A 22733-nucleotide genomic window follows, 5' to 3' on the forward strand; every position below is an offset into this window, starting at 1 on the left:
TGTTTTATCCTATCATTCTTATCTCCATATTTTCATGCTTTCACTACATCGATATCCATACACACTGAGCCAACTACATACCCTCAAGCACTCAAAGAACCCATATGGCATGAGGCAATGGAACAAGAGCTCACTACTCTTGAGCTCAATGAGACTTGGTCTATCGTCAATCTACCTCCTGACAAGAAGCCGATTGACTGGAAATGGATTTATTGATATAAGTTCAAAGCTAATGGGTTGATTGAATGTGCCAAGACTCGATTGGTCGCAAAGGATTTTACCCAACAAGAGGCAATTGACTTTCATGGCACCTTCTCTCCAGTTGCTAAATTAACTTCAATCCGATACTTACTTGCTATAGCTACTATCAAGGGCTGGGACTTGCAACAACTAGATGTAAATAACGCGTTTCTATATAGGGAACTTGATGAAGAATTGTATATGAAGCTCCCACCTTGTCTTACCTTAGCTTACACCAACAAAATTTGCAAATTACAAAAGAGCATCTATGGCTTACACCAAGCCTCTCGGCAATGGAACACTAAGCTTTCCTCATCACTTGCTAAATTCGGCTTTGTACAATCCAAAGCAGATTACAGTTTGTCTATTAAGCAAACAGCAGCCTCCTTGATTGCTCTCCTCGTCTATGTCAACGATATTATTTTGATGAGCTTGGAAACTGCTTCCAGTGATGCAGTCAAGCAGTTTTTATCCACCAAATTCAAAATCAAGACCCTTGGGTGAGTCAAATACTTCATTGGCATGGAAGTGGCTCGATCAAAGGCTGGAATTCAACTCTGCCAAAGAAAGTACGCATTGTATATATTATCTGAGACTGGATTACTTGCGACCAAACCATCTCCTCTTCCAATGGAGCCTAATCTCAAGCTTCAAAAGGATGAAGGAGAACTCTTTCATGACCCTGCTCTGTACAGGAAGTTAGTTGGCAAGTTACTCTATCTCACAAATACACATTCGGACATAACTTACAGTGTGAATTTGTTGAGTCAATTCATGAAAAATCCATGAGTACCTCACTATGATGCCATAATCAAAGTCATTCAGTATGTTAAAGGTACACCAGGCCAAGGAATTTTTTTTCCAGCACATCCCAGCTTCAACTCGTGGCTTACTCTGATGCCAATTGGGCAAATTGTCTAGACACACGGCGATCAACTACTGGATTTTGCATCTTCATTGGCAAGTCTCTAGTTGCATGGGAATACAAGAAATAGAACATTGTTTCCCGTCCGCCGAGTCTGAATACAGGGCCATGCCTGCTGTCGTGTGTGAGCTCACATGGCTTAGGTATTTACTTAAGGATTTCGGCATTACCATTTCTGCTCCCGCTACTTTGTATTGTGACAATTTAGCAGCATTGCACATTACCGCAAACATGTTTCATGAATGCACAAAACAGATCAATCTAGATTGTCATCTAGTTCGAGATAAAGTCTCAACTGGGCAAGTCTTCACTGCGCACGTCTCTTCATCAGACCAGTTAGCAAACTTGCTCACCAAGCCAATGCATTCTCCCACCTTCAATAGATTACTGTACAAGTGGGAGTGATCAACATCTACTCTCCATCTTTCAGGGTGATGATGAAACTGCACAATGGAATTGGACCCAAGATGCCTACAGTTCCTCCCGATAAAGATAAAGTAGTAAAATGATGAATATAATTCTGTTAAAAGCTGTGAGCTGTCAATCCATTCTTTTATTCATTTTATTATTTCATTACAGTTTGTAATTTATAAATAGTGATACACATTTGTAAATGATCAATGATTGATTGAATACAATTTGGTTATTCACCACTTTTGGCGCTCTGTTACACTCATCTTCTTCCGAAGCCTTTTCCCTGCATTAATCCCTTCTCTGCATACCCATGCACTTGCATATATATATATATATATATTATATATACATATTATATATATATATATATGCTTTCGCAATTAATTATCTGATCAGTTGGTTGCAATTCATACACGAGAGAGAGAGAGAGAGAGAGAGAGAGAGAGAGAGAGAGAGAGAGTTTTTAATTCATTAGACATGAAGGGAGTTTGAGTTTCTTTTTATTTTCGCTTTTGTAATATATCCTTTGAGTAATTAATGATACATGTACAACCATTTTTATAACTTCTTATACAATTATATTTTAAAATAAAGATATTTATGTGAAGTAATATTACTTTTATAAGTTATTTTATAAAAATGCCCCTTATTTAAAATATAGTTTATAAAAAATTATAAAAAAGTTGCATATGATCTATGAGCATTTTTCATTTCCTTTTGAATCTTTTGACGGAATTTGAAATTTACTCTAGCTCAGGCCTCGTACACTACAAGAAATAAGGGATTTTACCACGAATTTGTTATCCCATGACAACCACTGGTGGGCAATAAGGACTTTATGGCACAAAAAGTCACCAACGCATAAAGTTTTCCCAAATGTCACCAGATTGCGTGCGGCGAGCCATAAGCCGTGGGTATTCGTGGCCTTCAACGACGACATTGGTGTCGTGTTAAAAGCTTTGGGAATTGGCAATTAAGTCTTTTGCCTCTTCCACAATGTAAACAATATTGCTTCGTTGCCCATTTACTCCCCAACCCCCAACCTGCAAAATCCCCAACATCCTTCGAATACTCTCATCTGGGTGCATCAACGCCGGTGGTTTGCTTGCGTCGGCCCCCTTCGACGTATGTCCAGTCGCTGCCGACAGTTGCCGCCCTGTTCCTCTCTTCTGCCGCCAGTTGACGCCACTCTCTTCTAGCGCGGCGTGTTCTCTTCAGGGAATCGTTATTAACTCTCCCTCTCCGCCTGGTAAATCGTAATTAATTCTCTGTGGATTAAAAATCTCTGGTTCATGAGTCCGGTTTCTTCTTCACAGTTTTGGACAACTTTATTATGTTTAGCCATAACATCACATAATTAGGTATAAGGTTTAATGCCAATTCCAAATTTTAATTTCCTTTCTTTAGGTAGATCTATGCACATGCTAGAAACCTTTCATTTCCTTACAACAATTGCTGCAAATTAATCGTGTTAATTACGTGGTGGCACCTTGGTTATGCAGGAGAATGTAAACCTGCTGCCAATGGCTTTCTTAAGCTCTTCACCCTACGGTGTTATTTTATTTTCCTGAATTCCACGTGTAAGAGCAGTTTTATGGAATTAATTATCAAATTCCATAAAACTGAAGTGAAACATGGGAAATATGTTTGATTTTTCCCACTGTTGAGACTGATGCAGCTCCTTGGGGATCAATTAACCACTAATTGTCTTCCTTAGTTCTGTTAGATGTTGATGGAAATTAACTTACCTGTTTATATTTGTTGTATTAACATGAAGTATGAAGCACAAACATACACACACACACATATGGGAATATATATATATATATATATATGTAAGGATTAATCCGTACCAAGTTGGGTTACAACACGGACTACTGGCACGAAAAGCCTCCGTAATGCCTCAACTCAGATATATTCCACTGCATGGGAATATATCGATCACTTGTAATCAGTTCACATCATCTATACTTATATTTATATATATGATAACAATGTTTAATTTCAGACTTTCTTGTAGTTGGGTGATGTGTAAATTAAGATAGTATCAAGTAATTAATTAACATAACACTAACATATTGCTGAATGTATTGCCCTGTATAAGTTATGGCCATGCATGTCTTTCCAACGACTCGATGACCAACTGGGTCACACTTGATGTTGTTTGCCATCCTCATAAGAAAAGCCCCTCTTGACACTCTTTTAATGAAAAGGAAGCTTCCTTTTCATTAAAATCCCAGTAGAGCTTCCTGACCTATGCTAGGCTTTACTTCCATTTCTTAGCTCAAACCCTATATATGATGATATATCTTTCCCTCTTTCTCTCTCTCTCTCTCTCAAGAGCCAAAATACAACTACATATCATCATATCAATGTGGTGATTAAAGAAATGGTTGCAGCAAGTTATGTATTCCTGACTTTGAGGTTGAGTTCCAATTTAATTAGTATAGAAAAGGATGGGTGAATGGTGTGATAATTTCTCAATATGGGAATCTAGCCTAGCACCTTACTATCAGCAGTTCCTGTTTCAAAAAAATGAGGAACTGCTAATGGATTTCTGTTCCTTTATGGGGAAGGCCTACATGACCTACAAGTAGCGGAAGGCCCAACTATCAATGGGGTGTATTGGTTGTTAGTTGGTTAAGTATTGTTTGCTGTCAGAGATAGATTAAACTATACGAATACTAAGAAAAAATAACAGTCATAGTAACTTTACTCTCCAAAACTCTATGAGTTCGAGTAACCATCACTGTCTCTAGAATTCAAATCAACCTCCTCATAGGTTTTTTCCACAAGCATGTTTTAAATTCTAAATAGTTGGTACATTTCGAATGCATCGGGATTTCATGCTCTGGTCCCATTTTTGTTTAATCATCTATTTAACTCATCAGGATCTCGCCATGGAGAGGCTGTAGGCTGGCTGTCTTAGTAAATATCATATGCCTCACAGGATCCTATACATATCTATGCATGTTTCTAACTCAACCATGAATGTCCCATGTGAGGCAGCAAGATTATGGGTATTTTGCAACAAAAATCCTGAATTGTGATAAAAAAAAATCCTTATATTTGCATGTAAATATAGTCTACGCTAAATACCCATCTGGGAACATGTGAGCATCAGGTGTGTGTAGTGCATGTATATTGTATATATGTTAAAATATCTACAATATCATTATCTGAGTTGGATATACAGTGGTCTTTCCTTAGTATTTGGTTGTATAAATTGATGTGCTTAGTTTGTCGAAGTTCACTACATCCTGTTTTAATTACACCAGTACTACTGGATTAATTTACTGTATAAAACTGGGTACTCTTGCGTTTTGGGTTTAATACTGCCTCCACTATAGTTCAGCACAATATGAAACTTTGGTTTGCATTCTGAAAGTCTCTGTTGTAGCTTGTCTTTCATTTTTATTCGAAATGACATGTAAAAATTCTGCTGGAAGTATGAACTGTCGATATGGTATCCTCAGGTTGGCTTACCTTTTTTTCTTTGCTATAACCACCTCACTGTTAAGCACGAGTTGTATGAAATGGTTTTTTGCTACACATACAAGTGTTGGTTAGGAAATTATGTTTGGCTAAACCAGTTTAAAATGACATAACTAAATATGTTTGGCTAAACCAGTTTAAAATGACATAACTATGTCATTTTCGTAAATACTTGCTAATTTTGTTCTATATTGTCTATCTCAGTTGCTTATATTTGAGTGTTTCTAACTTACTGGTTTTATTATAATGTATGATTCATTCACATCTGTCTAGTGTGTATTCACTATCTATTTATTATACTGTTCTCAATCATTCGTAAGAGGCCTTGATCTAGGTATAGACATGAAACTGAAGTTGATATTAATATTGTTCATATTATTGGTCGATGAACTACGGTTGTGTTCAGTTGTCTTTAACACTCAAACTTTCAAATGACAGCAAGCATTCTAAACTAGTATAAACATTGTTTGGTTAGTTGCTCTCTGTTGTTCTATAGCAACTCGGGTTAGGCAACATGATTGGTCCATGAATAAAAGTGATAACTACAGTTTTGCCTGCTTAATAGTCAGTTACATAACGTCACTTTATGTCACGGAACATTCCTGTTGGACCATGTTGTCATATCTGGAAAATCTCTAGCAACCAATGAGGAATATTCTGGTAGACTTATTATAAGTTTTGCTAATCACAATATTTTGCCATTTCCAAAAAGTTTTGCTCTCTAATTGATAGCATCTGAGTAGGCTGATTTAGGGATGTATTTGGTAACTCATCCGATTGATTTTGATTCTACTTCAGATTTGTTATTAAGCTAAAATGATTACAATTGATTGTTGCTATTTTCCCGTGTCTTGTATATAGTTTTATGGTTTTTCCATCCATTATCCACTCATATATTCTTCCCTTGTCATTTCTTTCTGCCATTTTTGGCTTCACAGTAAACATAATTTATATTTAAGTATGATTATCCCATGGTGCAGAAAAAACCAGACATGAAACTGCAGGAAAGCCATAGGTATAAAAAACTATCAATGATGCTTGCAGCATGAATATAGCAATTGGGTTTTCTTGCCCTGTTTTGCATAATGGACTGGGAATTAGGCATTAATGAATGTAAATTTTTCAACAGCAAATGCCAACAAAAATATTAGGGATTACTAACTCAGCAGGTAACTGTTGGGGGGAAAATTGGGTTTAATAAGTATAGTTTAACTTTAGTTTGCACGAATTCACAGTTACATAACAGAAAATCTTCTTGATAGCATTGCATGTATTCTCAATCAATACATCATTTCATATCTGATAGTTTAGGACTTGCCATATTACACCACAGAATCTCAATAGATTCTTCTCCACTATATTGGCCATACATAGCAAACGGAAATGCCATCTACACATGTGAGTTTGTTGTTACTACCATGTATACAAATGGATACCAAGGGTAATTGATAACAATGTGCCATAACCTTCATTGTGTCAACTGCACCCTCTTGTATTTGGTGTCAGTATAAACAATGTGAACTTGCACTTGTTGGACAAAAACCTACTGATGCAGCAGGAAATTTCTATCAGCTTCCTTGGGGATTGCATTCTAACATCCCTGGGTGGAATATTGTTCATATCCAGATATAATAAAGATTATTCTGCTGGATGGTTCCCGTGTCTTTGTTATCAATTGTTCTAAATACGTTGTTGATCCATGCTGAATTGTAGGGCTATAAACTGCTGCTGCTAGTGTTTTAAAAAGAGTCATAACATCATGTATGACTCTTTTCAGGTCTTTTTCATTCAGCTAGTGGATATTTTCTGGTATAGAGAGGCATGTGGGCATCAAGAGCAGCTGGTAGTATCAATGTATCCTGGTGAGATCAACCATGAAATATGTCATACCTTTTTTTCAATGGAGCTACCAGTGAACATACGTTGGAGGAAGTTATTCTGCTGGAAGTCTATGCAAGTAGAAGAGTGTAGTTGTTGTATGCATATTCCCAAAAGTAGTTGTTAAAAACGCTGATGACCCTCTTCTCCTTCCCACAGGGTAAACATTAATGTTTTTCCATTTCCTTCAAAGACTATGCATATGGGAACATTCCTTATCAATGTTGTAAATATATGTATGACCTAAATGTTTTGAATGGATTTGTTGTCTGTATCCCAGCTGAGTTATGTTTAATGAGTGGATGTTGTAAGAAACATCATTGTAATTAATGTTAATCATTATGTTTACTGAAGTTGTGGGAGAATTATTGGTAAATGGTGGTGTCTATCTCGATCAACTCATCATGGATAACAGAACTCGTGGGAATCAATATATAGTAGGAGAATCCATAAAAGGTTCCTTGCCACAGGATGTCTCCATGTAAAATATAGGTATTACATGGAATATGGTTGTGGGGAAAAAATCACCCACTAAAACTTCGACACATTTCCTAAAGGTATTTCTCATGGAAAAAGTTTTTTGCCTAGGAGTGTTGTTTTGTGAGGAAAAAAAATTGTTAATTTCTCAGGCAATATATTAAGGTTTTTTCCACGGCACTTAATTCATGGAAATTAAGTAATTCCCACTGTCACAATCATGGGTAATCAACAAATATATGAATGGAGCAGGGCTTATTTGCCACAAAACAAGTAGTGGGTAATAATTATCTCCACAAAATTCATTTGTCACTGTTGCCCCTTTACCCACGAATTTGTAAGCAAGCAGATGTGCTTCATTACCCACGAGTACCACTTATGGGAATAATACTGTTGCACAAGGGTAGCACTGGTGGGAATTACTCCATTGCCTATGACTTGTATTGTTGGGAATTATACCTTTTCCCACGGGTGAATTTAGTGGCATTATCTGTTTTACCCATGATATTGATAAGAATTTTATTGCCTTTTGCGATGAAGTGTAAAGGATTTAACCACGGAACATTCCGTGGTTAAAAACGTTTAGTCCCCACCAATTAGAGTTATCATGGGAAATGGAAGCATTTGCGGCGAATTATACGCCACGAGACTCCTACGGGCAGAACTTGTGGGAAAAAGAATATTCCCGCCAAAACCTAGCTTTTTGGCACGAAAACCCCCCTGGGGAACCTTAATATTTCTTGTAGTGGTAGATTTCTTTCCAAGCTCGAATCTTTCAGTAATACTGATGGCAAGCGCCTACTGTTTTCTCGGGACCAGACTCTACCGAACAACAAGCTACTAACTAATTTCTTGAAGGTCAAATTCTCAATCTTCACAATATTCTTCACAATTACATACAGATATATAGATACATGTATTTTATGTACATGTATCATGAAAATTAAGCCCAATACAATCTAGGGAAAGTACGTACCCAAAAAGAAATTAAAAGGCATGTTTGGACATTTTGAGAATTCTCAAAATTAATGGTAATATCATTCTCAAACATTATTTAAATATAAAATATTTTTCAATTATTTCAATTTTTCAATTTTTTATTTAATTATTAATTAATAATAATCTAAATAGAAAAATCAATACAACTTTTACAAATTCTAAAACAAAAATATTATTAAAAAATTATGTTCAAGCAGTTTTTAAACTTTATAATGTTTTTATTTAATTTTTCTCTTTCCTTTCCAAAAATCCAATATTAACATCCTCACTCAAACTGTTTCACTTGTACTATATATTCACAAAAATCTAAGATACTCCAAGACCCCAAACATGCAGTGTTCAAAAAGATTCCTATAGAGAGTTCAAATATTCAAGCGCGCTCTTTGATGTAGTTTGTTAAGAGGCAAAGTTAGTCAGTGCTTCAAGATGGACACTCCCATGCTGTTTCCTTGCATACGGCGCTTTCCATCCCGTGCCTGTTGTTTCTTGCATATGTGCCAATCATGCTTTCTATTTTCCTAGCCTGGAAACTTCTTCTTTGATTCACCAAAATCTGTATAGAAGGAACAACAATGTAAGCAAGTCAGTAAATTTTTATAATTTTGTATTTCATATACGTACTTTGGAGTACTACTAATATACATAAAAATACCAAATAGATAAGTAGATTATACGAACCAAGAGTTGAAACTGAAAAATCAAAAGCAGAATAAGAAAAAGACGGCCAATTAGACTATATATAAATTTTCTCTCTTTACGGATTTCTAAGAAATTTTGAGAAAGCAAACTATACATATATGGGGATTATTGACTACCCCATTTGCACCCGGGAGTTTGTACTGTTTATTTCCTCGGTGCACTTGCAAATTTTTAAATGAATATCAAAGAATTGACTTGGCAACCAATTAGTTGGACAGCCATATGGATCAAAATTCAATTTCTGATTCAGCCAAAACAAATTTCTTAAGGCAGAAATGCCATAAGTGGAACCATTGAAAAGGGTGCGTTAGATGATAGTTAGACAAATTAAGCAGTTTCATTTCTGAGTTTGGGAAGCATCATTTGGGACAAGTAGAGAGAAATTAAGCCAGCCGGAATGCAAACTCATATAGATAACTCTTTGACTGATATACCTTTTGTTTATCAGTACCTCCGTGAGTTCAGGGATACCTTCATCGATCAGCACATATCGACCAATTGAAGGATCCTATGACAAGTTCTATCCAATGCCCGTTTGGTTGTGTTCCAATAAACGATACCCAGAGCCTATATAAATATATATATATATATATATATATAAATTTGAACCAAAAGCATAACAAATTACGTAAATGTAAAGTCCAATTTAAGATAAGAGGGGAAAAAACAAGATGGTTTGTTGATTTGAAAAGGCAAAGAGGCTGAGTGGAGTAAAGACTGACTACCTATAAAGATATCAATTAATAAAAATTTCAAATTAACATGCCGCAACATGCATGTTGAAAAAAAGTTGTGCGCGCGGGGTTGTGTGTCTATGTTTGTGTGTGTACGTGTGTGTGTGTGTGTGTGTGTGTGAGAGAGAGAGAGAGAGAGAGAGAGAGAGAGAGAGAAGATTTAGATTTCTGGTGAGGCACGTGCAGTAATAGTCTGGAAATCCACCGATTCGATATGACCACGAAGCCTTTGGAAACAAATTTCTCTTCAAGCAGCCCTGGAAAATCACTCGGAAAGGCAAATAGAAGAGAGAAAACTAAGTGAAAATTATGACAATATTAGGCAGAATAAAGTTCAAACTAATCATGACAACTGTTGATGGAAAAAAGCCTGGGTTTCCAACCTTTGCATTTTGTTATGGCTCCGGGAGGGAAAATCCGTGCATGAAGAGGCTTTGAGCTCTTATTGCAGACGGCAGCTAGGTCATACAGAAACCCTAGGCCTAGGAAATAACCACTCCGACCTGCGAATTGAACACTGCCGGAATCGGCAATGGCTAGATTAGCCATTGATCACAAGTTGCAGAACAGGGTCAATACATTACAATCGACCCCGTGATCTCTCTCTGAAAATGTCGGCCAAATCCTGACCATCTCCTCCTCTAGATCTCTCTCTAAGTCTAAACTTCAAGAAAATGAGTACAGCTTTCTGCCAAGTCTCTCCCTCGTTTTATAGGGCAGAATGTCCGTTTCATTTTAGAACCTGACAACGTACACTGCATGCCCAACGGGCAGGCTAGATAAAGGGCATCTTTCTGATTCGAAAAATAAAAATAAACAAATAATCTTTTTAATGAATAAGATTCGAAGAATACATTATTTAGATTTGTTTTTAAAATGGAATAGACATCTGTTTTACGCTGGTATGATGAGAATGCAGTCTCCTGAGAAAGAAATGAGATTAATCTATTTTCATCGGACATGAGTTATATTTACATAAAAAGAATTAGGATTATTTCATGCACGTACAACTTTTATTGTTATTCTTTATATATTAGCCTCATAAATTCAAAATAAATGACGTCTATTTATGCGCGCTAAAATTTGATTTTTTTTTTTTTAGTATTTTTAACGCTGTTCTTTTTGGAGTTATTACCTTCGTAAAATCCCAATAATACGTAAATGAGCATCCTTTATTTAGTTATATGTAAAAACTAAATAAATATTCCCAACAATTTATACAGTTTTATATTTTGAAAAAATAAAGAAATATCACAATATGAGTTTCTATTCCCTACATATAGAGGCTATAATATATAGTCTATTTGGTTTTTAAACATTTTGCGCAAAACAATATTCTTACATACATGCCAAGACCAACTGAGGAGTCAGCTTGGAAGATTTTATGGAATTTAAAATTACCAAGACCTGTGAAGCACTTCATTTGAAGAGCCTGTTATGATTTACTTCCCACAAGACAGAATTTGTATAAAAAGAAAGGTGGTGGAGAGACTCTGGTGTTCTATTTGTTAAAGGCTTGAAGAAAAAGCAATACATGCACTTTGGTCTTGCTCTGCTGCTAGTGATCATATATGGGGAGACAATAACAGTCCTCTTAAGAAATGGTCAAGTACTTTTTTGATGTTTGGAACTGTGGCAGAATTTGAGTACAAATATGAAGTTGGGAGACTTAGAATATGTGGTTATTGTTATGAGGTATATGGACTAGAAGGAATACTGTTACATTTGATAACAAGTTTGATCGGCCAGAGACTATGCTTCAGAGGGCCAGTAAGAGTTTGGAAGCATATCACTCTGCCCAACGTACAACCTGGTCAAGATCATAATGCAAATGCAGTAGTGGCAATGAAGGGACTAAGGCAATGGGGAAAACCATCTGAGCATTATATGAAGGCTTATTGGGATGCTGCTGTGGACGTTAAGTCCAAGATCACAGGGTTAGGAATAATTATCAGAGATGCTGAAGGTGAGGTTCAAACTTCTTTTGTTTGTAGCATTAAAGCTTGTTTTGAAGGGCGATGGATCTCTGTGCTGATCTAGGCTTCTCCTATGTCATTTTTTAAGGGGGCTGTTAGGAGATTATTCAGGCTACCAATGCACAACAAGTGACTTGGACAGCAGCGAGCTCTTTGATATATGATATCTGTGATATCTCGTATTTACGTGTATTTTGACTAAGTAATAATTGTATTTCTTAGTATTATGGGCTTTCTTATTTTAAATTTTAGATGATTTACATGATATTATTTTACAACTTTAACTGTGAAATTTAATTCAATGTGCTTTATTGTTATTAATTATTTATCATTATTTGCAATGCTCTTTATTTTAAATTAGTTTATTATTAGATTTTATTATTTTATTTTACTTAGTCACTGTGTTTAAATTAGTTTTATTTAAATTGCCGTTTTGAAATTATTTTCGTTTGATCAATTTTTAGACCCAATATGAAAAGGTTGGATCTCATTTCTTTCCCTTCCTTTTTCTTTCTCCTCTTTTCTTTCTTTTTTTTTTTCCCTTTTTTCTCTTTCTTCTTCCCATTTTCCCTTCTTCTCCCTTGCTTCCCCATGCATGAACCCCCCCTCCCCCTGTTTCTCTCTGTGCGTCTCTCCCCCCCAGCCAGCCACCGTGAGCCGCCCTTTGGTGTCACCGCCCACCTCACCAGCTCCCCCTCACGCCGGCGACCACTCTCCTCCAATCCCAGCCCCTGCCTTGCCGCCACCTTCCCCCACTCCCACCTCAAAGCTGCGACCTCGATATACCCCATCTCTGTCATCCTCAGTTTTTAGGCCACCACTCCCCCGCCAATCACCTCCTCCCTCACCGATGACCCCCCTAGCCTCCCCATGCCACTCCAAAGCTCCTAGCCGCTGCACTTTCCCCCACTCTCTCAAGGACTTCCTCTCTCTTGCTGGCCAAGATCTATTGCTAGGCCACCATTGACCGTCGTCTCGAGCCCCCACCGAGCTCCACAAACCCCCAACAACTTCTCCCTCCCCCACGGCAGCCCCCTTCCCTCTTCATCACACACAACCCCTATAGCTAGTCGCTGCCACCCCGGACCACCCACGACCCCTCTAGCTCCTCAATGCCCAGCCATGACCTCCCCGTAGCTCCCCTTGATATTCCATGTTTTGGACCCACGGCTAGCCCTTGAAACAGCAGATGTGCCACTACCCCACCACTTTTGGCATAACCTTTGATCATCCAGAATACCTTTCATCACTGTAAGTAACTTTTCAAATAACTTTTTGAGATTTATATATATTTTTGTGCTAACTCATATTTACTGTAATTTGATTGGTTGTGCCGGACTAAGTCCGGGTAGTAAGGGGGTCGGTTGGATTGGAGGATGAAGTTATTTGTGAGGTTGGATCGTGCTTAATATTTTTATGTCTTGTTTGGGTTCATGATATACATTGAATAATTGCATGCATGTTCATGTGTATAATTAAAAATTGGATTTTCATGTGAGAAATTATTTTTGGGTGCATGTGTATCACGACCCCAAGCCGAGATGGAGTATTATCTCAGTGGAGCTCCTATGGTCATTCGAGAGCGGAATACACTGAGTGACATCTCCTGCGCTGTCGCTAGGTGACAACGGGATTGGATGGGATGGTAACGCTTTCGTGCTGACTTTGTGGTCCCTCTGCTTGCGGGGGCTAGAGGATGCTTGGCCACGAATGTGCTGAGTACGGAACTGCGCATCGCTCATTACAAAATCACTCGCACGATCGTTACCCGTAGTGTAATGAAGGGAGCTAGGGTGTGCAGATGGTCCCTAGGGGAAATCATGGTTCATACGGTAAAAATGGATAATGGGCCACTTTTTAGGAAAATGGCAGTTTTGATAAATGGATACATGTTGACCATTTTTTGGAAAAATGGTAGATTTTATACTGGGTTATTTTCTGGAAAAATGGCAGAGGTTATTTTAATGGACTTGATTTTTGGGGGCCAAATGAGATTTTGGTGTGTGTTAGAAAATAATCATTTTTGGGAAAGAATGATTTTTAGGTATTATGCATATTTCATCATATGCATGCATATTTGTTGGTTGCATTAATGCATTTTTATCTCTTGGGTTGTTTGGGATGTTGTCACTTGCTGAGACTCATAATCTCCTGGGATTCGACGCCATGCGTTACCGTTTCATAGTTTCGTAGATTTTGATGCAGATGATGAAGTAGAGCCTGAGGATGCGGCACCGCCAGATAAGTGATTAGGGATCACTTTCTCGTGTATCGAGATTTGTTTCCCTCTTTTGGATATTGTATTTTGATTTATTTATGTTTTTATCAGATAACTGTATTACTTTTTGAAACACTTGTATTTAAATGAATTTGTATTTAACAATTCTAGTACTTAGTTGATTGATTTTAATTTATCCGTTGCGTCTTTTGTCTTGTACGTGTTTTATGTGCATACACTTAACATTTGTCATTGGAATGCATAACCCGTGTTGTCATCATCCCGACGCCTCGATTTCTACATTAATTCTGTATGTGGGAGTTGGGGGCGTCGCAATATCAAAAGTACGTTGAAGACCAGATTGGGATGGAAAGTTTCCTCCAACTATAGGGAAACAAATCAGGCTGCTCACAAGTTATCAAAATTAGCTATTTCTATGTTAGATGAGCATATTTGGATGGTTGAATGCTCTATGCATATACTGGATGTGGTGTGTAAAGAGTAGGGCTGAGAATCGGACGGTCCGGACCGGATAAACCGACCGGACCGGTCCTGTTTGGACCGGACCGAATTGGGACCGTCCCGGTCCAGGGGTTTTTCACCCCGGACCGAATAGAAATTTTAAAAAAAAATTATTTATATATATTATTTATATAATAGTTGTATATAATTAATTATATAATTATACATGATATAAAAAATATTAATAGTCTAATATAGACTATAGTTATACTTATACTAATATAATTATACTAAATCACTATAACTAATACTTCAACAATAGCTATAGTGACCTATACTAATAGTCTACTATTAATACTAATATACTATTATATAATTTATATAGTTATACTAATCACTATAATTAATACTATGTATAGCTATATAGTATATTTATCACTTTAATTAATATAATTTAATTATCACTATACTTATATTTAATGAATATATAAAAATCATTATAGTTAATACTTATATAGTTATACTAAAGCACTGATTTACCATAACTAATATTACTAATATATAGCTATATTAATGGTCTAATACTATTATAATTTATATAGTTATACTAATCATCATGAGTTAATAACTAAATCACTAGAAATATAACTATATATATTTAGTATGAATGTATTATTACATTATTTAATATATAACTATAATATATAGTACTAGTATATATTAATATATTATAAGAGTTATAGTATAAATATAATATATAAATTATAATATACTAAATCACCATAACAGTATAACTAATACTAATATATAGTTATACTAATAGTCTACTATTATATAGTTATACTAATCACTATAATTAAAACTAATATATAGCTATACAATATACTTATATAGTTGTACTAATACTATTAGTCTATTATATAGTCTAAAACTCAATTCTAATATAGGTTATATAGTTATAACTAATACTAATATTTATATTAATACTAATGATGTAGAATATAGTTATACTAACTAATTGATTCAAAATAACTAATATTACTAATATAATATAGCCAAATTGAATTACTAATAGTCTAATACTAATACAATTATATAGTTATACTAATCATAAATTCATAATAACTAAATCATTATAAGTCTGTAACTATATATATTTAGTATCAATGTATTACTATATTCTTTAATGTATAACTATTAATTATAATATATAGTACTAGTATAACTGATCAAAAAAATATATATAGTACTAGTATATATATTAATATATTAACATATTATAAAAGTTATAGAATAAATTATAATATATCATATATTTGTAAATTTATAATAGTATTAGTATAGTTAGCTTAATATATAATATGTTAGTATTAAATCACTATAACTACATAGAGTATTAGTAATAAGAGTATTACTATTATTTAATATAGTATTACATATAGTATTACTATCATTACATATAGTTATTAGTTATAGTATTAGTACTAGTATAGTTATTAATACTAGTATAGTTATTAGTATTAATAGACTAATAGTATTAGTTATTAGTATTACATATAGTTACATATATAGTTATCACTATTACTATTATTACATATAGTTATTAGTTATAGTATAGTTATTATTACATATAGTTATTAGTTATAGTATTATTACTAATAGACTAATAGTATTAGCATATTACTAATATATATATAATAGTATACTATATGTATATATATTAAATATATTACAATATAATTACATAAGTATTAAAAAAATGTCATTAGATAAAAAAAAAAAAAAAAAAAAAAAAAAAAAAAAAAAAAGTTAATTGTGGGCCGAATGGACCGAATGGATCAGACTGGACCGAATAGGACCGGACCGGTCCTAAGGGAGTTCTGTCCTGTCCAGGGTGGAAAAATCCTGGACCGAATAGGTCCGGTCCGATCCACAAAACCTCTCCGGACCAGACTGAACTCACCCCTAGTAAAGAGAAAGATCGTAATGATTGAATCTTAATATATGCAGTTTCTCTGGTTTGCTTTCAAAAAAAAAATATTCTTACGATGTGTAAGAAGATCAACATCAATATTGTTAATGAATGAAGTAAAGCAATAAATAGAAAGAATACCATGATTCCCCACTAATTCCCGACGGGTTGCCTAGTCCAATAGCCATGGAAACTGCATCGATCCAAACACCACAGGGGGAGAAAATAATGTTGACAATAACATGTAGATCTATGATAGTGGCCGCAACAATTGCATATAGAAAATAATGACGTGCATGTACATACACAAACACAGAGTAATTTACATTTATATGGTAATTCATTGATTCAATGAAAGAACGAAGCCTTTGAATGCCTATCTTGATGCCTGATTCTCTTCTTTTTTTGATAATCTGAGAATATCTCAACTCTCCTCCATCTCGAAACATGAAAGATCAAAGAGAATAGCACGACACCTATAAGCTCCCATGCAGTAGATGAGGGAAGCATGGATCAAACAGAGGATCGCCGAAGCTTGCGAGGGGTCGAAAGGGCCATATTTGTGGCTATTGGGAGCAGTTTGGGGGGCTTTTATAGAAAAACTCTTGAAGTTCAAAAAGGTAACACAACGAAGGGCTGATGGAGGAACATAAAGAACTGTAAATGCTGTAATATTGGAGTTTGCATTGCTATATATGTGCAGAATCTTATTTATTCTACAACAGTTATTATTGCTTGATTTATTTTACAAAAGTCCAGTTCATGCATCAAATATTCTATAATGCAAATTTTAATAAAGGAATTACAAAAAGAGAAATGTTAATGTTACTTTTTGTTAGAAATTATCTTTATTCTATTCTAATAAGCAGAGTTCAAAATAAAGATATTAAACAAGATTTAACAAGAATATATTCACGTACATGAACCAAACAGATTCAAAACTAATCAATAGATTAGACCTAACAGCAGAATCAGGTTATATACAGATTCAGACCATAAACAGATTCAGTCTAACAAAATATTCAACCTAACAGATAGATTCAGATTATCTACAGATTGTAACATAACAAGATTAACAAGAAACTAAACCGTAGCAAGATCAATAATCAAAGGAATAACAGAAATGACAGAAATAAACAAGAAATAAGCAAGAAAAGAACAACACAACTGATTTACATGGTTCGATCCTAATGGTCTACGTCCACGGCAGGAATGACCTCAGATCTTTATTGATAATCAGTGTCCTTCACAGAGAAGCCTCAGAAACACTCAAAGATTTACAAATCTCTCAATCTCACTGTAAGAATCGCACAGATTTCCTTCACAACAGTGAAACCCTAGTTTCTCCTCACTGCTCTCTCTCTCGAAGACTCTCTCCCTCAATCAGCTGAAACATACACAAATGAAGATTAGGTCTACAGAAAGACCCATAGCGATACATATATATGGTGACACAGATGGCTCCACGTGTACAGATCCTGCGGCTGAAGTTTAACTTCTCTTGATGCTGCTTACGAGTCACATGCTGATCACGTGATCACCAACTCAGGCTCTTAAAACTTCACCACTTCAGAATCTTCTACTTATTTATTTCGTTCAATGTCACAAGGAGAAAAGGGTCAGATCACATATAACAATAACAAATAAATTAATTGCCATAATACTACACTTTTAATCCTATATTAAATTTTATTATCTTCAGTCACACATTTTGACATAGTAATTTTTAATTGATTGGTGATAATAATTGTATGGTGATGATAAATATAGGATGAAGAAGACCGATACGCTTTCAAAAAAAAAAAAAAGAATAGATAAATAAATCAAACTAAATAAATAGGAAATTTTTTTTAAAGGAAATCAATTCGGAATTTTAGAAATTAAGTAAGAAGGGCAACGGCTATCGATTCGCTGTTTCGCTTCTGCACGTAAACTTGTGTAAAATCTTTTAAGATGCTTCCACGTGTCCCAAAAACTCTCATGAACCCGAAGAGAATCTTCTTATCGGACGTGGCGGACAGGAACTCGCTCACACCGTCGAAGAGAACTGAAACGAGTACAAATTAGATGGATATGTTTTTTTATAACCGCCAACGGTTGCCTATACAGGGCCAACTGCAACACTTTGAGAGTTCCACAAATCTTTTGAGAGATTTTCTTTGAAATCTTTCAGAGATTGTCTGTCTGGTTTTTCAGTTCTTACTCTTGCAACTTTCCCAGAAAAGTCTCTTCTTTCTCTCGCTTGTATATCCTTTGTTTCACCGGTATACTTTTCCCTTTTTTTACCCTTTTCTTTTACTTCTACTAATGTTTGGTTTCTAAGAAATTCAATGAAGAATATTAGAAGGAAAGTAAATTAGTAGAACTAGTAGAATATGATTCTTCTTTTTCCGTTTTATCAGGATTTACAGAAGAAAATTAATCCTACTTCTGAAATAAGAAGACAAGAAAAATAAACGATGCAACTTTTCTTCTTCCCTTTTTGTCCTCTTTTGTTCTCTGTTTTGTTGGGGACCAAACAGAACATATTAGAATAGGTTTCAGGATTTGTGGTTTTAACTAGGTTTGGTTTCTCCGGGGCTTCTTTGTTTCTCTGTGCTTCTTGTGCTGCCTAATTTTCTCGGATGCGTGTCTGGAAATGTTTCTGCCGGATAAAGTTTTGAAATTAGAAGATTTTACTCATGCCTTCTTCGGAAAATTTTTTTCCCTGAATTCTTTTTTCTCTCGGCTTGATCAGATATTCAAATACATTATTCAACGGAATATGGGGTTCACCAATATCTCGAAATCTGCCTGAAGTAATTAAAGAACAACTTCTTAACAGGGCTTTCAGGAAAATCTGGTCTAACGTTTGATCGCTGTATGTGTTATATGAATGTATCAATCACATTATTTAAGAAATGAGAAATGTCATGAAGGAGTCTTGTTTGGTGGGAATGATTTATAATTTGCATTGGTCCTCTTCTTCTCAGGGAGAGGGACGAATTCTACTAACATGGAAAAACAAAGTCAAGTGAAGGCTGCAAAAGCTTTTACATCACGTGCTGCGAATGTTGCTATTGATGAGTCTCACTTCGCAGAATTAGAATGGATAGATGACATTTCAAAGTGTCCTGTATACCGTCCGTCGAAGATAGAGTTCGGGGATCCTCTAACTTATCTGCAAAATATTGCTCCTGAAGCTTCTAAATATGGTATGAGATAATGAAAAGATACAATTTTTTTGTTTACTGTTTAAGCCCATCAATTTTTTAAAAAAAAAAATTAATTTTCTGTGCTCACATTTTCTTGTTGGAAGTTAAAGCTCTTTTAGTTTGTTTACCGTTACTAATAGTTTTAGTTTTGCAATGGAAATTTTTTAAATATCCCTGAATCAATTCCTTGCATTACAATATTTCAGGAATCTGCAAGATTATTCCCCCAATAGATGCTTCTGTTCCAGCCAGTGTGGTACTGATGAGAGAACTTAGGAACTTCAAGTTCGAAACTGTAGTGCAACCTTTTCGGCTTGCTAAATGGGATGTGAATGATAAGATCTCATTTTATAGAAGAGGAAGGTGACTTCCACATGATACTGACAGTAAATTAAGCATATAGTGAGATATTATATGGTAGTACTATTCATTTTGTCTGAGCAATATGGTTTTCTTTTTTCATTTTCAGGCAATATACCTACCGTGAGTTCGAGAAGATGGCAAACAAGGAGTACTCTGCTTGTCAAGTTTCTTGCTCTTCATGTGATTGTCCTGCATACATGGAAAAAGAGTTCTGGCATCGATTGGCCCGTGGAAAGAAAGAAACCGTTGAATATGGAGTCAATGTTGATGGGAGTGCCTTTTCATCTGATCCTAGGGATCAGCTTGGGAAGAGCAAATGGAACTTGAAGGTTTTACACTCCACATTTGAAACAAAATGCCTAAATTCTTTACCAAAACTTTGATCAATATGATGACTGATTTGAGGCTGAAAATGTTATCCTTCGAATTCTGCTCTCTGTTGTATTCCGTCATCTATTTTACGATTCATATTATAATTTGATTCTTTGATTGCAGAATCTGTCAAGGCTTCGCAAGTCCGTTTTGCGTTTGGTTGGAAGAGTTATTCCGGTATGCTGACCATTGTCCATACGTTGCTAAATTCATCAGATTTTTTTTTCAATTTATGTTATTAGAGCTTTTGTTTTAACTTATGGACCTGAATCCAGGGAATAACGGATCCAATGCTTTACATTGGAATGCAATTTGGTATGTTTGCATGGCACGTGGAAGATCACTATCTGTACAGGTAAAAAACCATACTTCAACTGTTTTCAAAACTGTGTTTGTATATTATGTCCTAACCAAAACTTTCATTCTCAGCATTAACTATCATCACTCTGGTGCACCCAAAACTTGGTATGGAGTTCCTGGTCAGGCCGCTCTGCAGTTTGAAAGGGTAGTCCATGATCATGTTTACTCTCGAGATATCTTATCATCCAATGGAGAGGATGGTGCTTTTGAACTGCTTTCGGTAAAAACCACAATGTTTCTTCCAAGTATTTTGCTACAACATAATGTACCTGTCTACAAGGCTATGCAGGTGCCTGGGGAATTTGTCATTACCTTTCCTAGAGCATATCATGCAGGATTTAGCCATGGTACGTAAACCTCTCTCTCTCTCTCTCTCTCTCTCTGAGTGTGTGCGCGCGCTTGCCAGTAGTTGTCACCTTGATCACTTTTTTGTTAAATTTCAGGTTTTAATTGTGGAGAGGCAGTAAACTTCGCAACTGCAGATTGGTTTCCAATGGGGGAATTGGCCAGTCAACGTTATGCTCTTCTTAAGAAGACTCCAATAATATCATACGAGGAACTCCTTTGTAATGAAGCAATGCTTTTACTCATGCCTTCGAAACAAGACAATTCTGGTGATCCATCCACAGACGTAGTCTCCCAGCGTGCTGTCAAGATTTCTTTTGTACGCCTCATAAGGCAGCATAAGCAGGCGCTTCATCGCATAAAAGCATCATCTCATGCTTCCACACCACATGCTCAAGGAACTCTCTTATGCGGCCTTTGCAAGCGTGACTGTTACTTGGCATACAACATGTGCAACTTCTGCAACTCTGGTCCTTTATGCCTTTTTCATGGTATGATAAGAGTTATACTAAAAATTTAAGTCTAAAAAGATTAGAAACTTTACTTGAAATAATAAGAATGAGACCTGATAAAATTTGAGAAATGATATTTGCAGTCTTACAGTTTGTAAGTTCCACGCATTTCATTTGAAAAAAGTGTATAAATTTGAGATCTATGTAAAAACAAATTAAAAAAATGGTGGATCCCACTTTTTTTTTTCAAATAAAATATGTGGGAATTGAATACCCTGAGACTATATTTAACGTTACCAGTATAATTTAGGATCGAGAACAACCTTCTCATTTATTATTCGAATGTGTTTAAATCATTTTATTCAAGTATTTTAAAAACTTTATACATGAGAATTGTTGTGCTAATACGTCCCTATTCATTGCAGAGATTGATTTGCTTCATTGTTCATGTGGACACGAAAGTACTATTTTTCTGAGGCCGGACATATCAGTAATGGAAGATGCAGCTAAAAAATTTGAGCAAGAAGAAGGAAAATGCTAAATGTACGTAAGAAAAACTGACAAAAAACTTACTTTTTCACATGTCAATTATTGATATGTTGAAAATCATGAAATTTGAATTTTAAAAGAAAACTAATAAAATGAATCTTGTAAGTAAAACTATAAGTATATGTAATACTACTCAACGTATTAATCGGGGCTTCAAAATTAAAGTTTGTTGTATTGGTGATGGATCTAATCTAAATTAGTAAATTTTGTTCAATGCAGTACTCATATTCTTATTCCATTTTCATGTATCATTTTATTGTAAAAGAAAAAAATGTATCAAATATTTATTGTGTGCCTTAGTTCTATTAAGGAGTTTTTTCCCTTATCATGTCTTGTTCATAATTTTTTTTCCCCTTTGGTAGGAGGTTTTCGATTTTAATCTAATCTTTTTGCCCTAGTTCTAGACATTAGTCCTGTAATAAAGTTGGGGTTTTCTTTTGTAAATTGGGTTTTGGGTGTGTGGGGGAGGGGGGACAACAGATTGATTGCATGCAGCTCCATGTTTAATTTTGGTAGAGTTACTATGTGTCTTATTATTATTGGTGGATGTAAAATGAAGTTTCACACTCATCCGACTCCTAGCCGCACCCTTCCATAAAGTGCCCAATT

General features: G+C 35.3%; 1 protein-coding gene across 1 annotated transcript; it reads left to right on the plus strand.

The window, feature by feature from the left end:
- The first annotated feature begins 762 nt into the window (after nucleotides 1-762).
- Nucleotides 763-22362, plus strand: LOC122310358 (lysine-specific demethylase JMJ706-like). Its single transcript, XM_043124253.1, has 10 exons — nucleotides 763-946; nucleotides 11501-11827; nucleotides 19462-19683; nucleotides 19890-20046; nucleotides 20153-20375; nucleotides 20542-20595; nucleotides 20694-20773; nucleotides 20848-21125; nucleotides 21222-21614; nucleotides 22001-22362. Exons 1-10 carry the CDS (start codon nucleotides 763-765, stop codon nucleotides 22114-22116), a joined length of 2034 nt encoding a protein of 677 aa, XP_042980187.1. The 3' UTR covers nucleotides 22117-22362.
- The last annotated feature ends 371 nt before the right edge of the window (nucleotides 22363-22733 follow it).

The sequence above is a fragment of the Carya illinoinensis genome, chromosome 5 (assembly GCF_018687715.1).
Source record: "Carya illinoinensis cultivar Pawnee chromosome 5, C.illinoinensisPawnee_v1, whole genome shotgun sequence".
Taxonomy (NCBI): domain Eukaryota; kingdom Viridiplantae; phylum Streptophyta; class Magnoliopsida; order Fagales; family Juglandaceae; genus Carya; species Carya illinoinensis.